Source organism: Aulostomus chinensis, chromosome 22 (genome assembly GCF_037954235.1).
Source record: "Aulostomus chinensis isolate RoL2024-O1b breed Wild chromosome 22, RoL_Achi_v1.0, whole genome shotgun sequence".
Taxonomy (NCBI): domain Eukaryota; kingdom Metazoa; phylum Chordata; class Actinopteri; order Syngnathiformes; family Aulostomidae; genus Aulostomus; species Aulostomus chinensis.
The window spans coordinates 13,358,704-13,383,888 of record NC_141341.1 but is presented as its reverse complement, the minus strand read 5'-3'; the positions used below and the strand labels follow the sequence as shown (position 1 = coordinate 13,383,888).

The 25,185-nt window shown below is 44.0% G+C and overlaps 3 protein-coding genes and 2 long non-coding RNA genes across 6 annotated transcripts in view; 1 reads left to right on the top strand and 4 right to left on the bottom strand.

Moving 5' to 3' along the window:
* LOC147240879 (uncharacterized) overlaps window positions 1-12,940 on the top strand; it is a 28,348-nt gene extending 15,408 nt beyond the window's left edge. Inside the window, exon 3 of the long non-coding RNA XR_015111146.1 lies at window positions 11,041-12,940. This is a non-coding gene — a long non-coding RNA (uncharacterized LOC147240879). The remainder of the gene's footprint in view (window positions 1-11,040) is intronic.
* LOC147240881 (protein Fer3-like) lies at window positions 138-584 on the bottom strand. Its single transcript, XM_086193971.1, has one exon. It carries the CDS (start codon window positions 582-584, stop codon window positions 138-140), a length of 447 nt encoding a protein of 148 aa, XP_086050097.1.
* LOC147240880 (uncharacterized) lies at window positions 2,064-7,058 on the bottom strand. Its single transcript, XR_015111147.1, has 4 exons — window positions 6,951-7,058; window positions 3,919-4,018; window positions 3,044-3,152; window positions 2,064-2,141 (listed from the first exon to the last, which is right to left on the bottom strand). It is a non-coding gene; the product is annotated as an uncharacterized LOC147240880 (long non-coding RNA).
* On the bottom strand, window positions 10,253-13,406 carry polr1f (RNA polymerase I subunit F). The gene is made up of 4 exons (XM_086192816.1): window positions 13,068-13,406; window positions 12,219-12,360; window positions 11,766-11,974; window positions 10,253-11,150 (listed from the first exon to the last, which is right to left on the bottom strand). The coding sequence occupies exons 1-4, from the start codon at window positions 13,364-13,366 to the stop codon at window positions 10,700-10,702; spliced, it is 1,101 nt and encodes a 366-aa protein (XP_086048942.1). The 5' UTR covers window positions 13,367-13,406; the 3' UTR covers window positions 10,253-10,699.
* A 2,334-nt stretch (window positions 13,407-15,740) lies between these two features.
* On the bottom strand, window positions 15,741-23,204 carry tmem196 (transmembrane protein 196). 2 transcript variants are annotated; one of them, XM_086193248.1, is made up of 5 exons: window positions 22,845-23,204; window positions 20,008-20,064; window positions 17,893-18,028; window positions 16,426-16,568; window positions 15,741-16,306 (listed from the first exon to the last, which is right to left on the bottom strand). In XM_086193248.1, exons 1-5 carry the CDS (start codon window positions 23,007-23,009, stop codon window positions 16,232-16,234), a joined length of 576 nt encoding a protein of 191 aa, XP_086049374.1. In that variant the 5' UTR covers window positions 23,010-23,204; the 3' UTR covers window positions 15,741-16,231. The 2 variants fall into 2 exon arrangements, with proteins under 2 accessions (XP_086049374.1, XP_086049375.1); XM_086193249.1 differs by having other exon boundaries at window positions 16,450-16,568.
* Window positions 23,205-25,185: the final 1,981 nt, after the last annotated feature.

The window sequence follows — 25,185 nt, the reverse complement described above, 5'->3', positions numbered from 1 at the left end:
TGAAGCTTTTCTGAGGAAAAAAACAACATAAATTTCTTAACAACTCCTCCAAAGCTTGTTATAGAAATTCTTTGGATAAATAAAAGCAACTGGTCAGTTTCAGTGTGGTTAGTGTCAGAATGGGGGACGTGTGCGGCTCAGGTGTTCTCCAGCAGGTCCTTCATGAAGGAGATGTAGACGATGGCCAAGCGGAGCGTCTCGATGCGGGATAATCTCTTCTCGTAGGCGAACGTTGGCACTTTCCTCCTCAGTTCATCAAAGGCCTCATTCAGGCTAAACATCCGTTTTCTCTCCCGTACATTCGCCGCCTGCCGCTGGACGACGGTGATGATCCTCCTCCGTTTGGCCTTGGCGTGTCCGTGCGCCCCGCGGCTGTAGAACGCGGGCTGATGCTCCGCAGTGCCCACCCCGTGTTCCAGCTCCCGACTCCAGGGCGAGACGTCGCTCTGCTCGCTCGGACTTGATGGGCTGTTGTCCACCTGCTGCTTAGGTCCCAGTGCGTATTTGTGCGGGAACTCGATCAAGTTTATATCATTGACAAAACTCATCAGCGCTGGGTCCAACAGGCGGCCCTGCATCTCCATACTCCCAAAACGCACTTTCCCAGGGGGACGGTAAACTGAAGCCCGGAGGACTGGCTGAATCACCGGACACAGAGCCGAAAGCAGGTCAGCATCTCAACTACTAAATCAAACTGTTCCAAATCCGGACGGAGCGCGACAGGGTGAGATCCTCTTTGGCTCAAATCCAGGGGCCTTTCCAGCTGTTTTAATAAGTCGCCTGTGCCACTTCTCAGCGCGACATCTTTCATGTCCCTTCTAGCACTAAATTGAGTAAATTTCTAGTTGTAAGTGGTCAAGGAGAGAGGCTTGAAAAGGCCTAGAAGAATCAGCAGTGCATGGCCAATTGATGCGCTGTCCTCCTGGAGGCCCTTAATGAGCTTCTGAAGAACGGAGGCTCTCAAAAAGAGTCAGTCTTTATTTGCACTTCCCTCCTCTGCTTCAGAGGCTAAATAATGACACTTTTATCACTTAAAACGGGCCAGGGGAAGACCAAATAGAACATTCTCTAACAGTCTCTACACACCACAAGCTTTTCTGTTGCAAATTAAAGCAAATAACTGTGGGTTCCCATGGCAGAACAGAGTTCACATTGCAGGGGCTGCTGAGAGGGCCGTTGGTCTAGCCAAGGGGGCTTTAACCCTCTGGAGAAAATGCTTGGTCATAAGGAACAAACCCACTTTATTTTTGGTCATGATGATGGGGACAAAGATGAAAAAATCCCCCCTAAACGTTTATGAAACCAATAATGACAAACCCAGTCAATTTATAATGTTAATGTTCGTTTTGGAAAGTAATACACCTCTAAAATCCTGGTGCAGTTGTTCCTTATCCTTATATTATGTCAAGACGGACATCAGCTCCACATTTGACCTCCCAAATTGAATATCCTACTTATTGAATTCAGGTAATCGGCCAATAAATGAAGCGAAGAGTTACCGGAAAAAAACAATGACTGTCCAGAAACCCTTCATGACATGATTAACTCCAACTTCCAGCCGTACAAACTGGAGTAAGATAACTAATTTCACCAACATCAACAAAAAAAAAGTCAGATCCCTGATGATAACTTCTTCTTTGAGTTGTCCCATCTTAGAGGTCAAAGGTCATGTTTGATCCCAGAAAAGCACACAGGAGCTTTGGAGCAGAGCAGAGATTTGCACTTCAGCAGGAGTCACCATTCCTACTGCGATCAGCCTGCTTGAAAGGTCACCTCAGTTTGACTGATGTCAGCTGAGGGTTCTGAATTTGCTGCCTGGTATGATGTTAACTTGTTAGTTGTGGACTATTTTAGGTGTTGGCCATGCAATTTATCATCAACTTTGACAATGTTGAATAAAAAGCCAGGAGAAATGCTGCAGGGCTGTCTCTGCTCGCTTGTTATTGACCACTTTGCAGTTCCGTACTGCTGCAAACACGTGTTCACACTTGTACCTTGGTGCATTTTCCTGTGAGATTCTATTACATTCTGTATACAAAGAGGTGGAATGTTTGCGCGTCTGTCTTGTATACATACATCGGCTGAAATGTATCTTCTCCATCTCTCTCCGCCGCCTCTTCTTCCTCCGATTCTCTGTTTTCCTGGCAGGCAGATAAACATGATGGGACATTCCGCCGGTTGTCGTGGAAACGCTGAGAAAGCACAGCTGGGTGGGAGAATATGAGGTAATCTCACCCTGGGGCTGCTGGGTAAATATTGGTCTTAAATAAGGAGTAAAACCCCAAAAGAAGAGCGCAAGCGCGTACATACACACACACACACTCACACACGCACACACACACACCTACAGGGGTTTATCCCAATTTTGTCTGAGTGGAAACACACAGGACAAACCTTCACACAGACACTTTAATAGTCCGCTTCCTGCTCTGCTCTGTTATTGTTGGTTGCACAGGGTGAAATTAATGATAGTTTTTGGCGCGATTAAATGTTTGTGGGAGTAAACAAAGGAGGTTCCACAGATACAGTACAAACTCAGCGTGTAACCGAAAGCTTGCGACATCTGGACTTATTTCTAGCAAAAGCTTTACATTTGGAGGTTACGATCAAATTTATAATGTTTTTTATAGATAGTCTAAATATATAAATTTGAACGCAGTGAAGGCCCTCAAATGCACCTCGGTTCATATATGCATTATCTTACAGTTTAATAGCCTTAGAGAGCACTTAACACTAAATCCCTCTTGGATATTAGGTCACAATACCCCTCAATGTGAGTAGGCGGCCTGGGAAGCATAAAATTAGGACCCTGCATGTTGGGAAACATGTGTAACTATTGTGTTTTTCCCTTCTCTTTTTAAATATAGAGATCACTAGAGAACAATATGTGTCCAGTGTGCTGCTCCGGAGCATCAAGAGCTTTTCTCACCATGTAAATCTGTCTTCTGGCTCTGACCTCAGTGTACAAGAACACCGCCAAATCTCTCCCACTACCACTGTAAATCTGAAACGGGACACTTCTCTCTCATTCTCTCGCTCTTACAGTGCCAGTGTCTTTTCTTGTCCACATCCATAGGAGCCTCTCAGGTCAGCAAATGTTTCAGAATGTACTCTGGTGTGAAGAAGCTGGTGCAGAGATGGCCGTGTTCTCACTTTAAAAAAAAAACAATGCTGTCACAATATGTTTTGCGCTGTATGGTCATGCCAATGTAGCAAATTTGGCGTTGAAATCATAGAGGGGGGGGGGGGAGTCAACAGAAGACAGTGGGAGTAAAAGAGATGAGTTTAACTCCTGACCTATCAGCCACTTCTTTATTGTGTCACCCTGACTCCTTCTCTCCCCTTCTTTTCTCTCTCTGCACCCAGAAACTGACTCATTGGTTCACTTGTCCCACTTTCCTCTACATCTCCACCTCTGATTGGCTGAGCACTTTAGCCAAACAGCCGTTCGTGGTGTGTTTACACAGCTGGGTGGGCAGTAGGGCTCATGTAAGTGTGTATGTGTGTGTTCGTGGAAGTTGGATAAATCCAAATACCACATCATATAGCTCCTCAACCCCTCGTCCTCCCCCAAACCTACACCTCCCACTCGCCAAACCGCTGCATGTCTTCAGCCCCTCCTCTCTCAGTGACCCCTCCCTCTCTTAATCCTAGCACTCTACTCACCACCACCACCACCACCACACTCCAAATCTCACTGCTCCCCCACCCACGCTCACCCATGTCAGCACCTTGCCTCCTCTCTGAGGCATCCATGTTTCATACGTTTTAAATGACGCACTCTCAATGCATATGACTAAATAACAGGGGACAGTGATGTCACACTTTCGATGATGATGATGGTGATGATAACAGCGGTGAGCCTTCAGCAGTCAGACGCTGTAGGCTTGTCTGGGGTTGCTGAGGGGGTTAGCTTACCTCAAAAATCTCACTTTTGCATGAACGATTCATACACGTGAGTTATCCCAGGTTTTTGACTTGTGCTCGGGCAAAACTTCAGGCTGAATCCAAGCAGATGCTACAACGAAAATAAGAAGAATGAGAGCATGAAATGATACATAATGGCTTCAAAACACAATAGAATGAGGTTTCAAAAGCACAAACATTTTCTTGGTTTTCATGCTTGCCAAAGCTGTAAACAAAATTAGTTTGGCCGCAACTTTATCGATGATTAAATAAATTGTTCTTTTTTTTTTCTTTTTTGTTAGCTGAAAAACAGAGAGGCGAATGAGAAGCTAAAGCCTGCAGCTGTTAGCTTATCTTAGCTTAGCATAAATACTGCAAAAGGGGAGACGGCCAGTCTGCTTTTGGTCCTGGCCCAAGGTAAGACAACCCCAACCCAGTCACCAGGAAAAAAAAATGCGTTCATATAAATGATGATATTTTATTTGGTGTCCATATTAAGGTCTCTCTAAGTTTGAGGAAAACATTGCAGAGAAGATGTGAAAATGACTCTTGGACTCTTGGACTCCGGACTCGTCCACCACCCCAACCTACACCTCTGAGCCTGGACTTTGTCATGATATTGTCATGTTAATATGAAAGATGTTTTTTGGTTTAGGAATTTACAACACTAACATTTTTTTTTCCTGGCCTCCGATGTTGCAGAATGCTTCCAAGAAAGCTAAAGCCAAAGCTTCATGTAGGCAGGGACGTTCTGAGGACCTTGTGTAACATTCTCTAAAAGTGATGAATGTCCCAAACCTCTAGAACGTTGGGAATGTTCCTAAAACGTCCTGTTTTAGTTAAGGTCTAGAAATTTAAAGTTATAGGCTGTAAGACTTTTGGAGGGTGTTTCATATTAGCAGATTTATGGTCACATTGTCTTCTGAAGAGGACATTTAGGGTTAAAAGAGAAAAGTTCCCATGCAGCCCACAGTGCTGTTTCATTTTTTTTTAAAAAGTAAAATGTACAAAAAGGTAAAATGTAGGTAAAAGGTAAAATGTAAAAACCAGCAAGTTGTGATTTTACACGAGAGGAATATTTATGTTACAGCCAGGCAAGCTGCACAGTTTTTTTATGTTAAGCTAAACTGCGAGCTATGCCAGCTAAGCAATGTTTCCCGCTTTGATATAATCTTTGGACGTGTCAAAACAAACGTGAAGTCCTGCTGTTCAGCAAAACCCTGCTCCCACTCATGATATTCCGATCCCTGACTTTTGCCAAAGCATTTACAGTTGTTGTGGCACTAATATTTGATAGTTTCTCCTCAACATTCGGTGATTATGTTACACTGATGGCCTCAAAAGCCAGTCGTCTAAAAACCCTCAACTCTGCTTGACCACTATGACCAGTGTTTCGTGACTACTATTGTACTTGTCGGTTTTAAAACAAGATTTTTATTTATTTATTTTTATGTTCGTCATGAGATTTTCTCTCAAATCACCAAAGTTAAACAAATTTGTCATAATAATAGGTCGACAATCAAAATCAGCCAGCCCGCCAGAGTCGGCGGTCGGTTCACTGATGAGGGGAGTTTATTCCATCTACTCATCAGATGCTTTATGCAGCGTTTTTCCAGTAATCAGCTGTAACATACACATCCTCATCATCAGCTCTCTGGCCACCCACGTTAACCCTTCCCATCTCTCTTTCTTTCTTCTTCTACTGCCCTTTTTCACATCCCCACCAGTCTCCTCCGCAGTTTGACAAGGTTGTCATAAAAACGTGATGATAAGACATTTACTTGTGCCCTGGGTATTTTCCTGTAAGGTTGTACATGACTACATATGAGATAACTTTTTCCAGAATTAGAAGCCCCCCCCCCCCCCCCCCCCCCATTATGGTGATAATGCTGTGTGTGTTCCTCACCTCACCCCTCCCTTCATTACTGCTATTTTCCTTTTCCCTTTCAACTTATAAACAAAAGGTACAGGGAGTCATAAATATACTTTTTTTTAACATGATCTAAATCATTTGGCTCTTCCTGGTTTGGGCTCATTCTTTTAGTATTTGTTCGGTCTAACAGATGCATACAGTTAAGATTAAAAACCAGGGTTTTTTTCTACCTTTTGTCCCATCCTTGGCATATTTCCCCTGTGTTTTGGGTGTAGGAGTTTCAGTTTGGTCTGAACACTGTCTAGACGCCTATGAGCCTCCCATTACCTCCTGATTATACAGAGACTTTATTAATCTCACTGAACTGGCTGGCCAAGGAGCGCATGCACGCACACACACACACGCACACACACACACACACACACACACACACACACACACACGCACACAAACACACAAATGCTAGTTGGTGGACATCCACAAAATAAGAAATGCCAAGTAGATTTTAAGTCCAAATAAAGATACTTTCAATTACAAGGGTACGTATTTCATTTTGATCTGTTTGGTCTGATTACATTTCAAAGGCTAAAGGACATGCACCCTTCAGTTATTTATCCAGTTTCATGTTAGCGGAGGAGCTAACTGGAAGTAGCACGTTTACGTGTACTCCACTGTTTCTGTTGCAGCTGTAAAACAGGGGATAAAGGGTTTTGTGTGTCACAAAATGACTCGTTTCAATATCAGTACTTGAGTTATGTGGTCTGACAAGATTAGGAAAGCCTAAAAGGACCGCATCGACTATTAGCAGAGAAGCTAACTGGAGGTAGCCATCCCAGCTGTGGCTTAGGCCTGTTTCTGTTACAGCTCCAAAACAGTGAATACATTTTTTTTCCAGCATAACAAAACCTTTATAAAATTACTCCACAATCTGTATTTGATTCATTTGGTCTGATAACATTCGGAGAATCTAGGAGAGTGGCTTGGATGATTCGTCCAGATTCAATTTAGCAGAGGGGCTAACCAGAGGCAACCAGCCTGGCTCAGCTTAGAAATGTTGCAAGCTTTGAAAAGGTAAAGCAAAAATAAAATAGTCACCACGGTCTCGTAGGTTGCAGTTCAGAACATGAACTTTTTTAGTGTATTTCTGTCCAAATGCAGAATATGTACAAACCTAATTGTCTCTGTTGTCCTCTTACATTTAGGATCAGATGTTTGTCCAACACACTCCACGATGATTCCCTGGGGAACCGACAAGATTAGAAATTGGACAACACACATTGTAGATCTCGATGGAGCAAAATGGTGTCACAGGAAACACCCATCTGTCGTCACCAGGGTTACTGAGGGCAGGTCGGTGGGTGTCGGGTGCCAAGGAAACAAACTAACTATGAGAATCCAGCTCACCAACCAAAAGTAACGTTTACTTTCAGGGTTAATTGTGTGTAGCCTGTATACCAGTGTGTAGACATTGATCCCTCGGGAAAGACTTTAACGCTTGAGTCAGTCTGTCTATGTGACAGCATGGACTATTTGCCTACCTGAGGGACGGAGCTGAACATAAAAAACAGAGAGGCAAAACACAAGTGCCAAAAATCTCTCCAAAATCCCTTTGAAAATGCCATAAAGGGATTTCATGGATGTCAGAAGACTTGTGAGAGATGAGCTTTGATACGATTCAGTCCTGGCTGGGTCGTGTTGGAGGATATACGGCCACAGTTGCACAGCTCTGACTGGTGGAACACTTAAGTTTTATGACCTGCTGCCATTTGGGGCTCTGGGACGGAGCAGAGTGCCGACCACATAACTAATTAGGCCTGGCCAAAGAGGGTGTGCAAGGATTGGGATTTGTGGATTGTGGGTTGTGGTGAGTGAGCGAGGCATTGAGTGTGTGGCATGGGTCGTTTCCCTCTGTGTGTGTCCTGAACCTGGAGCACTGCGTCAAGGGCACCGTTTGTTCTCTTTAAAGACTCCGCAGGCTCTTTCATGTATAGGAGCCGCGAGGCATGGAAACTTTGACACAGGAGATAGAGACACAGCCAACTTCTACACACTCACACATGAACACACACTAGAGAGGCAGACAGCGGTGTAAAGAAAAGACAGTTTGGCCTGCTCAGCAAAAACAACATTCGCCCTTCTTCTTCTTCTTCTTCTTCTTCTTCTTCTTCTTCTTCTCTCTATGAGAGCATCTTGAAGATGAATGGCCGTGCCTAGATATGAGAGTCCAGTGGCAGGAGGGGTGTCTGAAGTGGAATGTGTGTGAACTGCACACCGCCTCCTATAAATCAGGGGAATAAGTAGGAGGAGGAGGAGAGAGAATGCAGGATGGGGGGATGAGGGGGAGTCAGCGCGAGGGAGAGATAAGAAGACCGACAAGATAAATGATCATTGATGAAGGGGTGGTTGGGTGCAGGTGCACACGAGTGAGGGTGGGGGGTTGGGGGTGAAATCAGGCAAAAAGAGAGCCACGGCAGCAGATGGAGGGATGAATGCGAGTAAACCATTTAACTGCTCGAACTTTTCCGATCATTCTTGAACAGTTTTTGTACAGTTAAAGCAGCTGAGCTATCAGACGCCACACAGAAACATTCAGGGGAAGCTGGTGGCACTAAGAGGCCATGAGAAGAAGAGGTGAAGGTTCTGCGAAGACTAAAATATTTTTTTAAAAAAAATCATTGGAAGCTTCTGTGGAAATACATGTTGTGTACATCATTAGTTCCAGAGTGAAGTTTTACTGGAAGTACTTTTTTGGCACTTCTTTCTGACAATGCAACGTTTTCTGGTTTCCCACTGGTAAGTGTACGCGCGTGTCGTCACACCTATATGTGGTCCTGGAGACGGCTACTGTGACCAAACCACCACTGAGGCGGTTTAAATCTGGTCGGTGTTTATTTGTCTGACTGTCTGGAAGCAGATCTCGTCCCTGCAATAGTGTCACAACCACTAAAGATGCAGACACCGAACTTTACAGGTGCGGAGTTGAGAAGAATTGCAGGTTGAGTTTAAAAATTGCTGTGGTTCGAGCGAGTCCTCCGAATGTAGGAGGGAGAACTTTGTAGTACGTGGTTACTGTCGTAAAAGGGTTTCTATTTTTAACCCAAACTATGATGTTTTCCTGTATTTAACCAAGTAATGAAAATGAATATACTGAAGGGCGAACCTGTAACGAGCCATGAGCATTAACTCTTCAGCTGCCGTGACGTGCTGGGTTGCAAATAGACACCAAATGTCACTTGACTACTTTTATCAAACCTGATTTCTTTCTTTCTTTGAGGCAAACTTTTCTCTTGTCCTGTTGGAAGTAGGAGCAGAGAGAGGAGGACCCTGGGTCTCAAAACTTAACGTGTTTGTGACTGGGGTAAAAAAATGAGTTTGAAGGTAGTGTTGAGAGCTCATGTATGAAAACATGCTGTCCGGCACTGCAGATGGTGAGATTTTGCAACCAATGTATTTCACGTTAAAGTAATACTTACTCCTAAAAGCTTATTTCTACATTTTGAGTACTCACAAGTAGGTGATGTGCCACCAGAATGCGGTAAGAGCCAGCCACGTGTACTTAGCTTGAAGCTAACAGCACCCTGCAGCCAACTGCTAACAGCAACACCTTCCAAAGACGTTGGCTTTCCAACACTCAAGCCAACGAGTGGTGTGATCCACGTCGTCTTCATCCAGCCTCATGCTCAATAATCAGTTTAGACTGAACTAAAAACAAATCAGAACACTTCAGGGCTTATTCTTGGTTTCGCCAAACCAGGAGTGTTATAGTTTGTTTTTATTTCAATCATGGAGCATAGAGCCAGTATTTTTAATTTTTTTGTTGTTGTTGTTGTAGGTCTTGTTAGTACTCAGTCGTCACAATTAGCTTCAAGCTTAATATACACATGGTTGGTTCTTCCTGCATTCAGGATTCACAAAGAAGTGATGAAGAGGGGATGTTTTGCATGGATACCTGTCCTGGTTAATATGTGGGTGAACAGAAAATCAAAAATGTAAGACAGTTTTAAAAATTTCTACAATGTTCTAACCTTTCTGAGTTTGTTCTGAACTATACAACAGAAACAGATGATACGCGTAGGCAGTGGTGGGAGGAGTCAGTGTGAGAACTGAAATAGATGGTCAGGTGTGACGGATGAAGACGAGCCGCATTAATTGCGGCTCCTTATCTGTCCTCTTTGGAGCAGCTTCTGATAAGCTCTCCAACTCTTAGCACCTCACAGCTAATTAGACTCCCCACTGAAAGGCAGGATTTGTGTGTGTGTGTGTGTGTTTTGAGGTGGAGTTAAAAGAAAACACAGGTCTTTAGGCTGTCTCTCAGTGCTCCATCACTTGACACCCACCGGTCAGCATAAAAGATTTGGCTTGAAAAACATTAACTCAGGGATTCACAGTATTTTCTAACCAACCAAAGCCATGTAGATTCAACAGGCCCCAGGCATTTGAAATGGAATCGATAAAAAAACAGCATAAGAAGTATAAACCTGTCAAAATATATATTTATTTTCTATTTCTTAAGTATCTCTGTCAAATAAAGACACAAATTCACGGGAAAACAAGACAAATAATTCAGGAATATTTGTCACTGCATAATCCTTTTCTTGGTAATTTGCTACTAGGAACATTCCTCTCTTGCAGCCGTCATCAAGACAACACTGTCTTGACTGGTGGGGACACAAGACAGTCTCGCTTTGAGTTTGTCGAACCTTTGTGCCTCAATAACCGAGCAAGAGAACTTGTACAAAAACACAGGCACTGCGGAGATTTATAGCCATTTTTATCACACTTGGAGTTGACCAGTCTGGTTGTGAAGTCCAAAGCAGTTTTGCTCCCCCAACAGGCAAATATTGGAACAGCAATGCTCAGAAGGACCCAGAGGACAGACGTCTTGCTGTCTGTGTGTCCCACCAGAATCACTGTTGGCTTTCAGGCTACATCACTTTTCCTTTTCTTCTTGGACTTTGGTGCTTCTTCACTAGGACTTGGTGCTACATCGCTACCAGTTTCATGTTTCCTCTTCTTTCTGGGCTTGTCGCTTTGGTAACCGCTGGAGTCGCTGCCATGGACCTCCGTGGGAGAGAGCTTCAGCTCCTCTTTCTCCTCTTTTATCCGTTTCTTCTTTTTCTTCTTTTTCTCCCCCACTTCGTCGCCGTCTGTTTCGTGTGTTGTTCCGTTCTGATTGTCGCTGCGCTCACAGGAGGGTGTTATTGCTAGCTCCTCTTCTCTCACTTCCTTTTTGATTTTGTCTTTCTTCTTCTTCTTTTTAGGGGTTTCACCAACTAGAGACTCCTCTGTGGGTTCTGGTGCTGGTTCTGCATCTGGCTGGTCTGCAGGGATGCTGGACTCAGACTCACCCATAGCCAGCAGCTCCTGGACCCTGAAACACAGACGTGGATCACTTAAGATTCTCAGATCACATGATATAAAGTCGTAAGATCACAGGTCAGATATCGGGAGAAAGGTCCAAGAAAACAGTTGAACTGTGACCTCTAGTGTGTACACACACACACACACACACACACACACACACACACACACACACACACACACACACACACACAGAGTTGAATTTAAATGCCCCATTAATTGACATGGAACAACTGAGGGTAGTTAATCCTGGCAGAATAAAACATGATGGACCCCAGAATACATGAAAAAGTACCTAAAACCCAAACCACCTTCTTCAAGCTGATAACTAATGCATAAGGAAGGATCCTTAATTGTGCTGCTGATCGGTTCCAGAACTTGACATTTTGATGTAAAGTATTTCAAGTTTTGATTGTGGTCCAAATATGTGGAGTGACTGCCCTCTGCTGGTTGAAGGCAGGTTACCGCAACTGAATTGACACAAGTGGTAGAGCTGTAGACTAAAAAAAATAAAAACATCAGAGATATGCTGAACTTACAGAGATGGAACAGATAGAGTGTGTACACACACACACGCTCGCGCACGCACATGCACACGCACATGCACACGCATGCTCTTGCTTGCCTGGTTCTGATCAACCTCCCTCGGATCAGCAGGACCCCCACAACGTCAGCGTCCAGCGCAGTCACCTCAAACTCCAGCTCAGCGCCAATCCTCGGCCCTGCGTCCCTCCAGGTGTCCACAGAGACCAGGTTGGGCCTGGGGATGCTGGCATTGAAGCAGCCGTGCACCAGACAGCCCACGTGACCCACGCCTAATTTATTCACGATTCCCTGCAAACACAAACGGAACAGATAACTTGCGCATGGTACAAAAAAAAACCCTGGAACATGCATTCTTAGACAGATCCTTTTCACCGGTGATCTGATGATCCAAATGTACAAAAACTGTCAGGACTACTTGCATATCCATAACACAAATATGTTCAATAGGTCAAAATGAGCAGGTAAAGCTTTAATTGCATCCATGTTTTATGGCAGATCAGAATTTAGTGGATATTTCAATGTAAGCTCTCACCAGCAGCCTCTTTCCTTTTGTAGGCTGAAATACGATAAAGTTGGCTTCCACGTCCATGTGGATGTAGCCGTTGTCATCGTAAATGTCTCCGTGACGACCAGCTATCCTGATGTTGTCGTAAGCTAAGGGAACTCCATTCAGGCTGAAAGAGACAAGATCAGTGGTGATGGTGGACCCTGTGTCGCCTCAGCTTCATTTGTGACTCCACCTTAGCAAACAAACACAGGTTCAAACCTCCCTCTCAACTGTAACCGTGAGTTTGGTATCTGCAGACATTTGAAGACATCTTTAGATTTGGGAACTAACTTTTCAGAATGTTTTGACATTTCTATCCAGATTCAATGTGGATTGAATTATCCCCTTATATTTAATGCCAGCAAACTTAAAAAGGAATCACTAGCAGCTCTAAGGTAACTCTTGCTAATCAAACCCACTAGACTACAGGACCTAGTCCACCACTTAGCATGCCTCAGAGGGAAAATTACTAACAATAATATCATGTACAATGTTTTTAAATTGCAGTACTTTTACTCCAGAGCACTATTTTACATGAACTGCAGCAATTTTCTTTCTTTAAAACAACTGCGTGCACGTGAGGTTTGACTTGTGGTTTATTATTGACGGGGTGAACCCTGTCCGATAATGGACTCGCACTTGTTTTTTTTAACGTGACAGTGTTTTACCCGCTGTTATAAGACGAACGCCACCTACCTAAACTAGAAGCAGACATCTGGTAATGGAGAGGGGTGACACTGGTTTGTGAGCATTAAGGGGGGGGGGGGGCTCCTCCTCTGCACAGCAGGAACCCCGTAACTAAGCGAAACTCCTGAAGCGGTGTTTCTGTGTTACCTTTGGGAGAACCTGAGCAGCTCGGCCTCCAGCTCCTGCTGGATACCCGTCCTCTTCTTGTTCAGGTACACGGGCGGCAGGGCGACGTGCCTGCGGTGCGTGGTCGTGACCAGACACGAGTACGGCGCCGACAGCAGCTCGGAAGCGGCCGCGAAAGACGGGATTGAGCACATGGTCACGCCCGCATCTCTACCCGGGGCAGACGGTTCTTCTTTGGGCTTGTCCTGAGCGCAGGCTTTGGGGATTTCAACAGACATTTTCACATGTTTTGGCTCTTCAGTCTGCTGGAGATTCGCCATGCTGTTTTGGAGGACCGGAAGACAAACAAGGGTGGAGTTCCGCTTTGAGACAAGATGCGACACGCATGGAAAAGATTTGCTCCTGCTGTCGCCTGCTGGCGAGGAGGGTGAATTACAGCTGAGGAACGGCGATCCTCTCCTGTGGGAGACGTCGGCCCGACAAACATTGCTCCCATTACTATCATCTGTTTCCAAATACAGGAGTATCAAGGTTCAGCACCGTCATTATAAGATTTGATTTGAAATTCAGCCACCCTCTAGTGTTAGTGGTGGGACTTTTATGTATCAGAATCAGAGTATCAAAAGATGTGTAATTGTAAAATTATGAATGCATAAATATGCAACAATGTTACCAGAGTTTGATTCTAAAAATATAACAAAGTCAAAAATATTAACACTGAGGTTCATAGTCCTAATGTCCCACTTTGTATTTAGTCATAACAAGTTCTTATAATTAAATGATGTGTAAGGATGCATGCTTATTTTGTAATTAGTCCAATGGAATTATGAATGTGTTTGGGAACACATTTACTGCCAAAGCTGAACACAAACAAACTTAAAGACTTCCTGTTCCTAATTAACATTAAAAAAACCCAGCTGTTTATACCTGTTCAACATAGCACCAAACCCGACGTGGTCTGGTCTTGGTTTTTATATGTTTGTGTGTTACTGAGGTAAAACTGAATAAGACAATGTGGATTATACTGAACGAGAGCGTTTGAAAAGGTGACGTTTTTGAACAGTTTTACTGTTGTTCATAGCTGGTCACCAGCAACATCAAGTTACATATTTATGGCTGGCGGTGTCTGACTTCAGGAATTAGAAAGAAGTAATTCAGTGGGGTGAAACATCTTTGAGAGCTCAAGATGTCTTTTAGTGAATCCTTGAAAGGCAAAAAGTAGTTTTTGGGGAATCCTGTTTTACTACCTACCTATAAGCCCTGTCTTGAATCAGGAACCTATGTCAACGTCTAGATTTAGTTACATAGGAGTACTGTACACATGGCAGTGAAATCAGAAACAGCTGGAAGCTGACAGCACCTCTGGATTCCTGCGTCGACTATGACTTCACAATTCAAGCTGTCACGTTTAACACACGGCACTCACCTTCCTGTATTTCTTAACACATTTATTCAGATATCACTCTGTCTTCTAATCGCGTAAAACCATAGACGTGGCTCACGGTAAGCATTCCACGGTGTTGCCTTGATTTATAGTGAGAGTTGTGTGACCTTGATGGCGAGCAGTGACGAGCCTGGCAGAGCAGAGAGGTTGTGAAGCTGCTCATCAGGAGACGTTAATTGATTCTGTATCCTGTTCTTACCTGCAGTGGCACATTAAGGTCATCCGGGTGACCTGAGGTGTCAGTTAGTGTGCACACAGACACACACACAGACACACACACACAGACACACACACACACAGACACACACACACACACACACACACACACACACACACACACACACACAAAAGCACTGACAAGATCTGGTGCTCTGCTCTCTGGGCCTCCATGGCCCACTGCTGTCTGTTGTCAGGGTGATAAATAGTGACGTGGTTTCTTAGTCAGCAAGAACTCCCAGCAGCTTTAAATGCTGTGGGCCCCAGTCACACACACACACACACACACACACACACACACACACACACACACACACTGTTCAGCGCTCTCTGGAGTGGACAAACACCATCATGAAGTACTGAATGGTGTGACGGTTTCAGAGCAATGGTATATCTTCATAAGAGGTCACAGCTGTGTTGGAGTGTGTGAGCACTCATGAGTTTGTATGATATCATTCATTATTTGTGCTTTTGCTTTGTGGAGCACTTTTTACGTCTGGGTTTAAAAGTTGCTGTAAAATAGATTTATGTCATCAGTTTACGATGAGAATGGGAGCAGAGCCAAAGACATCACTGTGTTAAGCTGAGGCTCCACAGGGATTCAGTGACTCCCTAAATCCAGCTCCTCATTGATTATGTGTGTGTGTGTGTGTGTGTATGTGTGTGAGAGACAGAGAGAGAAAGAGAGAGAGAGAAGAGAGGGAGAGAGTTTGTGTATTTATGAGCAGAGGCTTCCGCTGTAAGAAAACCGAACATGTGTACAGTGAGCGAAGTGCTGTGGTGTATGAGAATTTTGTAAACATCAGATCCTCAGACCTCTTTGCATGAATGATGTAATGAGATGCAGTTGCTGTAAAACAATAACAACAATTCATGCCACACTGAACACCGTTCCAATTTGTCATACTTTAATTGAACTGACTTTTATAAGAAGCATTTATAAAAATAAGTTTGATTCTATGGATTCCTCTAGTTTTCTGATAGACAAGCATGAATGTACAGTACATTGCACATCACTGTATTTTCACCGGAGAGCATTCCATTGTCAGACGATACATACGGTTTACAGAAGGCTATCATGATTTGCATTCCACAAACCCATAAGGAGGCAGAAGGGCGATGAGACTGAAATAGCTGTAGCTCTTCAAAAACAAGTGAATCAGCTGCATGCTTGGTTTGTGCTCATCACCTCGAGGCATCAGACTGGACAAAATGTAACCGTTCTGCTCATTAGCTGGAAGGTCAGATGATGTCAGGCATCTGTGTGTCACCTGAATGGTCACTGAGACGGCAGCTCTCCATCCGGGCTTTGGTTTGAACAGAGGGTTGGTGGTGGTGGTGGTGGTGGAGCGAGCCCATGTTTGCATAAATATTCCGAAACATGAATTCCTTCCTCTTTCTGTTTGTCTCACTGGGGGAGGGAGGTGTGCAGAGTTCACTCCCACAGTCAAAATCTAGTTATGTGCCACAGGATGTGTAGACACGCTTTATTTAGCAAGCCGCTCTGATACGTTTTGTCCTGTGGTCAACATGGTGATGTGGCGGTGTGTCCGTTGTAGGAGATCTGAGGAAGGCCATTACTGGAATTGTCTAGGATCTCCTGTTTAATCACACACACACACAACACACACACACACACACACACACATAAACACAACCCTATTAACATGAACTTTATGGTCATGCAAGTTTTATATCAACAAGGTAACAGATAAGAACCTCTCCTCTGCTGCCACGTTCTACCTTCTCAGTCATCTCGTGTGAGTGGTGCAGAGAGTGTTCCCTCTCCAGGAACATCCTCTGTTGCTCGGAGCTAGCAAGGCGACACGTCAGCCATGTGGATAAGGTACAGGAAGAGATCCCTGGATAAGACAGGGAGAGGAAACCCCATGGGACCCTGCTAAAAGTTCCCTAAAGAGGGCAATCATCTCACACCTTTACAGAACACTGGGGATGTTCTTAAATCACTTTGTTCTTGTTATGAAAATTCCCTATATGATTTAAGGGGAAGGCTCCATTTTTATTTTATTATAAAATTGCAAGATTTAAAATAGGACCCTTAGGGTGTAAAGGAAATATTTCCATGTGGTTCTCAAGGGGTCAGTTGAAAATGTTCCCCGTAGAACTTTCTAAGAAGAAAAAGTTGTCCGGCCAAAAATTGTACCGGTATAAAGAACATTCCCACAGTTCTTAAGGGGGGAGGGCGGTATTTCTTTGGTTCAACAACTGGAGAGTATTCAGTACGTTGTGGGAATGTATTCGTAGGAACATTCCTGCAGAATATTTCCATCCGTAAGGTCTGGATTTCAGGGATTATTCAGGATGTTCAAGAAACATTTAGGAGATAATTTAGAGGAACGTATATGCAGTCGGCGGTTCCCTCTGAGTTCCAAGAGCAGAACCCCTAGTGACAATTTAGATCCCATATAGGTTCTTGCATTATCCAACCATGAACATTTGGAGAACTTCCAGGAGACCTGCAGGAAACATAAAATATATCCTAAATGTTCCCAGAGCATCCTGAAAATTCCCTCCTAACCCTGCGAGAACTCCACGATCCCACACCATCCTGGAAACATTACAAGATGTTCTTCACACCAGCCAAGACCAGAACGTAGTTGGAACGTAAAATTTACAGCTGGGAAAAAAATGGAAGAATTAATGACGTTTGACAAAAACAGATAATTCTACTCTCTTATTAAAAGTTGGAAATATTATTATGTCTGTGTGTTTCATTTACAAAGATTAACTGCTGCAAACAAAATGTCTCTCTGGGAACTGGTGGTTCTCCCCTTGTGTAAAATGCATACTGGGCTGTGATTGGCTGACAACTTGTTGTGATGTCACATGTCATAGTTGTATGTGCATGTTTTAAACATTCAGCAGGTGAACCTGCCTTAAAGTGTCCACACATCCAGAACATCACATCCCGGAGTGCAAGTCTTTATTATTCTGGACTTTTTAACGTGCTGAGGAAAACAGACTTTAGGAGGGAATCAGAAGAAAAAAAGTTGGGGGAGAAACGAGCTGAGCTGAGGATTAAAGTGGATGAATGTCACTCAAATCTAGCAAATGAAGAGATTTTATTAGCATCCTGAAAACATCTACACTGGGGGAATACCCGTCTTTGATAGCAAACACATCGCATATACACAGAGTGTCGGATTGCATTCATCCAAGGATTACCCAGACACGCCAGAGTCATGGCAGCCAGATGGATGGAGTGCATGGAATCTGGTCTTTTGTTCAATGCGCGAACAAACTGGAAGTTGAGGATTCCACCAATCAGACCACAGATACAACACGCTGAAAACAGGATCATCTGACAGACACAGCGAGAGAGAGAGAGAGAGAGAGAGAGAGAGGGAGAGAGAGAGAGGGAGAGAGAGAGAGAGGGAGAGAGAGAGAGGGAGAGAGAGAGAGAGACAATAGTTTATATTAATGCAAGGACAGAACTGATATCCCATTCCATATCTGGCACAGTAAACTAGATGTGATGGGATGGGAAATATACAAACTACTATTTATTCTCCGCCTCCCTCATTCTGCTCTTCTTTAGACGACAGCTACTGCATTGAGTAATACACATCAGCCAAAATAAATCTCATTTCCTATTAGGAAATTGGATCTCACTCAAAGCCTGCTGTCTAACCCAGAAATATTGCATGGCTTGTTAATGTGCTTGCATCACTCGGTCGGTGTATTTGTGCATGTGTCCTGACTCTATATTTGTGTGTGTGTGTGTGTGTGTGTGTGTGTGTGTGTGTGTGTGAGAGAGAGAGAGAGAGAGAGAGAGAGAGAGAGAGAGAGAGAGATTGTTGGCAAGATTTAACTTTCAGTCAGTAATAAATCAGACACTACAGATTACCTCCTTTAAAACTGAAGCCAGCAATCCCAGACAGTTTTTGCAGCCTGATCTGATGATGTAATAATAGCAGTTCCCTTAAGCGAAAATAATAAGATCCAATTGATCGATTTCTCAGCTCCCTGATGATTGTGAGCTGTCAAGGGTGCAGGTTGTTTTTCATCGTTCCCAAATGCCTTTAGTGCCTTTAACTGCATGGAAAAGCGGGGCATCTCCTGTTTCAGTCATTACTCGAAGAAGTGTGGCAAGAGGCTGGCAGGAGTCCGGAGCCATACCAACCTAATACAATCAACATCCCACAGGCAGGCAGTGAGGGAGAACACCGGGGAAGAGATGATGGAGAAGTGAAAGGAAAGATAGAGGGAAAGATAAAGAGAAAGAGATGGAGAAAGAAGGCCAGTGAGAGGGAGATAGAGGTTGAGGGATGTCTCTGTTACAGCTGATTGTGCTGACATTGATCCAGCGTTAGAACCCTCACCGCAGCAGAGAGACAGACAGACGGAAGAGAAAAAAAACAAAAACAAACCAGAGGACGGGGAGACGGCGAGAGACGGCCAGGTGATCGCTGAGCGGCAAAGACAAAGAATGACAGAAAGAGGAGAGGAGAGGTGACTGCCTGTCTCATATGGATTCCTCAGACGACACTTTTAGAACACACTGTATAGCACCTGCTCAGAGGGCAGCGCATGCAAATGCATGCACACACACACACACACACACACACACACACACACACACACACACACACACACACACACACACACACACACACACACACACACACACACATACAAACATCCAACACATTGTGCAAACCTCCAGATCTTTAATGTGCTGTAAATACTCATGATACAGAAACAGTATTTACATCCTGCACTCCTGACATGGAGGCTGAGTGGAAATACCGCCAGCATATTTATCCTCATACACACAGTAGGAATAATAATCTGCATGGGTCACTTATAGATTAAAAACACGTCTGTTAACTCATAACATTTATCCTCCCAATTGGTTGAAAAACTTGATCGAAATGTCAGCTTCCACTAAAAGCTTGGACCTTTGGCTTCTCGATGAAATGGCTTGTCTTTGCCCTTCTCTTTATCAAATATCTGGTTCAAAATCAACAACTAACAACTAAAATCACATGCACAACACACAAGGTTTCTGTAGAGAAGTTTAGCTTATAAATTCCTTGTCTCTTCAATGAATTCTAACTTAACTGATCAGATTTATCTGAGCTGACAAAGAGCGGAGGATCGAGAGAGTAGAGAGAGGGAGAAAGATGGCAACACGGGGATGGAGGACGGACTCATGCCCGGTGTTTAATGGTGAGGGAGGCTGCGTTTGAACAGCAATGAAACGCGTACAGAAACTTTGATTTTTCATGTTCAGTAGACAGAAGACAGAACAAAACAGAACAGCGGCGTAATACTCACAATGAGGCCTGTCCTCTTCCGAGCGCACAGCACCCCACACATGCCACACACCAGGAACTGATGAGAGAGAGACAACAACGCGCGTCACTGAACAGAACCAAAGTTTGTGAGATATTATTGGTTCACAACCGCATACATTTGACTTCACTACCCTTCAAAGCAACAGCGAGGGTGGGTATATGAATGTTTTTCCTCACGCTGATTTATTCAGATGTAATTTTCTGCTTCCAAAAATAGAATGGCCTCATTGTGGTTTTCAAGGGGGGGGGGGGGGGGGGGACTTATTGTCCTGGATGGCGCTGATTTACACTCAGCGGTGTGTTATGTGCTGCACTAGTCCCTCAGAAGCATTGAGAGCAGTTGTGTGTGTGTGTGTGTATGTGGGGGGGGGGGGGGGGGTGATGGTATAACTCTCAGGGACACAAATCAGATCCAAGACAACTTAACTTGGGGTGGCAGGTGTAGTTGGAGACATGGCTTTTCCCCCCAGTTCGTTAAGGGTTGGTTAGTGAACTGACTAGGTCGAGTTCAATCACACTCTAATGACTCTGGAATTATAGAACATACAACTTGCAATTTGAAAGTTCTAATGAAATCACACTTTATAATCTGTTTTTTTTTTTTTGCAGTAACAATAATTACAATAGGAATAGAAGTTTGCTCTACTGAAAATAACAACAATTACAAGGAGAAAAATTATTCAGGAAGTATCACTCAAACTCCTGCTCTCGGTGACTGAAGGTGTCTGACTGACAGCGCGGATTTTTAAAAAAACAAACAAAAATGAGCATCACGTAAACAGGTGGAAGTGACACATGCATTCTGATTGTGAGCGAGACGAGACAGAAACTCAGCTTTCCTCGCGCTGAGCCAGTTACGCTGCAGAAGGGACATCTGTCACTTCTACAAGGCGAGTGAGGGACTCTGTTCGTATCAAACGGATAGATTTTGCTCAGACGCACTGGGGCGGCGTCGCCATCAAGCGGTTCGAGATACTCGCTGAATTCTGCTGCTGCTTAGTGATTGTCCCTTCAAACCTCCAGAACTGCTTTTTCTTTTGGTTTTCGTTTATGTCATCGTTGTCTCCTCCCTCCTCCGCTTCTGTGCGATTAACTACACCAAGAAGAAAATCTGTCACAGTTCAAACCTCAACACGTTATTTTCTTTCTTGCTTTATCATAATTGACAGGACACATTTCTCCGCGGAGAATCGATGGTTACCGTAGTTACTACAGACGATGCTATCGATACCCTTAGATAAGCTCTCAACGGTTGTTAATGCAGCAGTTTGGTTTGATCAAAGTTGTGACATCAGGAGACATCAGGTGACCAAAATTCACCTGATTGAGGTGAAATAGAGAATTAATTCTTTTGTCGGGGACTGATCTTAGTTGTTTATGCGCACATTTACAAGGATGCCACGATTCAAACTAAAACCAGTCTTTTTATTTAAAAAAGTAATGATGATGCAAAGAGAATTATAGATCAAATCAGCTGTAAACAGAAGAATAACAACCATCTGGTGGCAACTCAGAGCTACATTTAAATAGCTAATCTGAGAAATCTCCTGTCACAACAAACTCTTTCATATCTAGAATCACTTCTCAGTTTCATGAGGAGAAATTATCTATGATCCCAAAAACTGTCAACACTGGATTTGTTGGAATGACCCAGAACTGTGAGTGAAGTCAGTGCAGCGTGAGGCGGCCAGTCACTGTTACAGACTTCCAGGTCCTGACAGCAGATCTAAACCTTTGGATGATCATGAGACAAGGTGGCTGACTGAGCAAGACAGCCCTTGACAGCTGTGGGGCTTAACACACACACACACACACACACACACACACACACACACACACACACACACACACACACACACACGGTCTAGACATCAGCTTTGACGTACACATGCAGATAGATGCAAACTCCAATATGAAATGACATTTTTTAAATCTTTTTTCTTTTCATTCGCGCTTTCTCTGTCTCAAGTATTTGCAAAAACCTGTTTCGCTGAGATACGAGTGGAACAAACGGTAACTGGCAGTGTTTCCACAACTGAGGTGAGCGTTACAGTGGAGTGATTCAAGTTTTCAAAGGCTAGATTTCAACTACTCATTTAAAAAAAAAAAAAAAAAAACAGATCACCAAGGCAACAGAACTGCACATGATTCAGGCATGAATTAATAAAATCAATCTTTAGCACAAGCACATGAACAAAAGGAGCATTTTTGGCTGGCTGACACCAAACAAGCAACTATATTAAACATTTAAAAGCAAAGATAACTGGAAAGCTTGATGGGCACATCTCAACACCAGGAGGATGGAAAATAACAAGTTGCTATTCCATGAATGCACTTTACACCACAAACAGATCATTTTGAATAAGGAGTAATAATGAACATTATAATATAGACTGCAATCTAATGGTTCTAAGCTTTGACCCATGTAAAAAGTTGATAATAGACAAAAATACAAACTTTTAAATTTTCTAATTTAGATATCTTAACCACAACTTTTAAAAAAGCAATCAAATAGAAGTCTGCAACATTCTGTGTTTGTTTTTTCCCCAAAAAAGAATAAACATCATTACTGTCCTTTGAAAATCTTTATCGACTAAATTTCATTTAAATCAAAGTACGTGAAAGTGTCTCAGCAACTCTAAGAACCCTACCGCTAAATCTCAGGAGGTGGAACCCTACCCCCAGATCTCAGGAGTGGGAACCACCGCTAGATATCTAGAGGTGGAACCCTATCCCCAGATCTCAGGAGGGAGATACTTATCCTCTCTGGAGATAATTAGGGTGGAAATAAGGGCAAGAGTTGTTCCCAGGACGTACACAGAGTCCGCTCCAAACCGGGGAAGCATCTCCCTGCTGTGGTTTGTGCTTGCCCCGAACCCAGCTGATGCCCACCGCTCCCAGCACGATGCTCGCCACGCCCAGGCCCACCTCCACCACGGACAGTAGGAGCAGGCTCCACAGGATCTTACGGCTGGAGCACATCCTGCCCCGGGCATCTCTCCAGCAGCTCCTGCAGGAGTCCGCGTCTCCGAGGTCGGCGCAACTCTAGTGATGCAGAGCCGGCGGAGAAAGATCCAAACAAGTTGTCCCGAGAGGAGCTGAGGGAATAACGGGGATTAGACCAGTGGATGGAGCTGCATCCGGAGGAAGGCTGGACGCGGAGCGCTCCGCCGCTAAAGTTCCTCCATCAGTCAGTAGAAGTGATTGTGTAACGCCTCGCGCTGTCCAAGGTACTTGAGCACGCGGGCACTGTAGACGGAAGCGCGCGTGCACGCACACTTAGGCACACACACACACACACACACACACACACACACACACACACACACACACACTACGTAGCCACGATTATCAATGTGCAGGTGATGAGTTGCGTGCGCGCGCTTACACCATCAAGACAATTAAGGGTGCAATCGTTGAAGGAGGAAGTTGATCGATGGAAAGTTTTAATGCCTTGGAGAGACGCAGAACTGTGTCACAAAACATTAAATAAGAAAACAAATGGAAACAAAATATCACAGCATGAAAGCGGCAGTTGATGAGTGAGTGACGAGTGACGAGTTTCAGGGATTTAAATGAACCTTACATTGGGAGGCCTGACGGCTTCACGTCCAACATGGACCAGCAGGTACATCCAAGTCTAATCTGGGAAACTGCTGGCACTGATGGCTCATTTATTGTGGGGCGCTGGTTACATTCTTCATATTGATTTATTTTGGATGGTTAGTTCATTTTCTTCACATTTAGCTAATTTCCATCCATCCATCTTCTTCCACTTATCTGGGGTCGGATCGTGGGGGCAGCAGCCAAAGCAGAGAGACCCAGACTTCCCTTTCCCCGGCTACTTCGCCTCCTACCGTTTGGACGTGCCCTGAACACCTCCCCAGGGAGGCATCCTGATCAGATGCCCAAGCCACCTTATCTGACTCCTCTTGATGTGGAGGAGCAGCCTCTCTACTCCGAGCTCCTCCCAGATGGTGGAGCTTCTCCCCTCGTCTCTACGGGAGAGCCCAGCCATCCTTTTCTGGGCGAGAACCACGGACTCCCATAACAAAGCTCAAGCAAATGGCAACATGTTTCTTCAGCATTCCAATAATCCAGAAGTTGTCATCAAAATCAGCAGGAAACGCCCCCCCCCTCCCTTTAAGTTTGTAATTATTTGGATTCATTGAGGTGGAAAAGTGCAGTTTCACTCTCCATCTGCAGCTTTGATCTCTTAAAGGAACCATTCAGCTAAATTCAACTTTCTCATGGAGTTCACTTCCATTTGCAAACACACAGAGACGACCACTGGATTGTTGGTAACTAAAAAAAACAACACTCAAAGCCTCATTTTCCATTGCAAAGCTCACATGCACTGCTTATTTTCAGAATTTTTTCCTGAATAATTCACTCGATCTTTTTTTTTATTTTTTTTATTGAAATACCCATCACTCAATTTCAATCAGTCAAGAACAGTTATCTCACAGTAACTAAATCCCTTTTCTCCTCGAGGAGACGATGTGTCGTGCATAACGACGGAAGCCTTTCCAAGCTTTTCCTGAGAATACCTCCTCACTGTCTTTTCCGGGAGCACGAGACAGTACAGCTGACACAACCCAGGAAGCATTCAGACGAGTGTGTGTGTGTGTGTGTGTGTGTGTGTGTGTGTGTGTGTGTGTGTGTGTGTGTGTGTGTGTGTGTAGGGTTTTAAATGATCAATCGACAATCGACCGCACTCCAGTGAAAGCAGCTTGTACAGTGTTATGCTGTAAGCTCGACCGTTTCAGGAGTGTGTTTACATTCGGAGAGCAGCTTTTCTGCATCAGCATATACAATTTATTGGCTTGCACGGACAGAAAATGATAAGCTATTGCACATGAAAATCCATAATTGTGCATTGGAACACACAAGCATGCTTCATCTGTCTTTAAAATGTGCTGCTTTGTTGACTATTTTTCATGAAAGAACGGAAGTAATTTACAGTACAACATGTTTAACTGCTGCACCCGAGGACAGTGAAGGTTTATCTGCTGCTTCGCTGAGAGAAACTGAGGAAAATCTCCAGGGTTTCATTGCAAAAAGTGTGCAGAAACAATAAGAGAGTATAAGAAAAAAAAAAAAGCCTGCATTGCAGAACCAATTATTTTGTTTTTGTCCTCATAATTAAGTTGGAGTG

Excerpts from the sequence above, each read along its gene's own strand:
- LOC147240881 (XM_086193971.1), bottom strand. The coding sequence starts at position 584 with ATGGAGATGCAGGGCCGCCTGTTGGACCCAGCGCTGATGAGTTTTGTC.
- polr1f (XM_086192816.1), bottom strand. The coding sequence starts at position 13,366 with ATGGCGAATCTCCAGCAGACTGAAGAGCCAAAACATGTGAAAATGTCT. Across the intron at positions 11,975-12,218 it reads CAAAAGGAAAGAGGCTGCTG|GGAATCGTGAATAAATTAGG; the intron begins GTGAGAGCTTAC and ends TTGTGTTTGCAG. Across the intron at positions 11,151-11,765 it reads GGGAGGTTGATCAGAACCAG|GGTCCAGGAGCTGCTGGCTA; the intron begins GCAAGCAAGAGC and ends TCTGTGTTTCAG.
- tmem196 (XM_086193248.1), bottom strand. The coding sequence starts at position 23,009 with ATGTGCTCCAGCCGTAAGATCCTGTGGAGCCTGCTCCTACTGTCCGTG. Across the intron at positions 18,029-20,007 it reads GGAAGAGGACAGGCCTCATT|ATGATCCTGTTTTCAGCGTG; the intron begins GTGAGTATTACG and ends TGTGTCTGTCAG. Across the intron at positions 16,307-16,425 it reads AACGTGGCAGCAGAGGAGAG|GAGATCCTAGACAATTCCAG; the intron begins GTTCTTATCTGT and ends GTGATTAAACAG.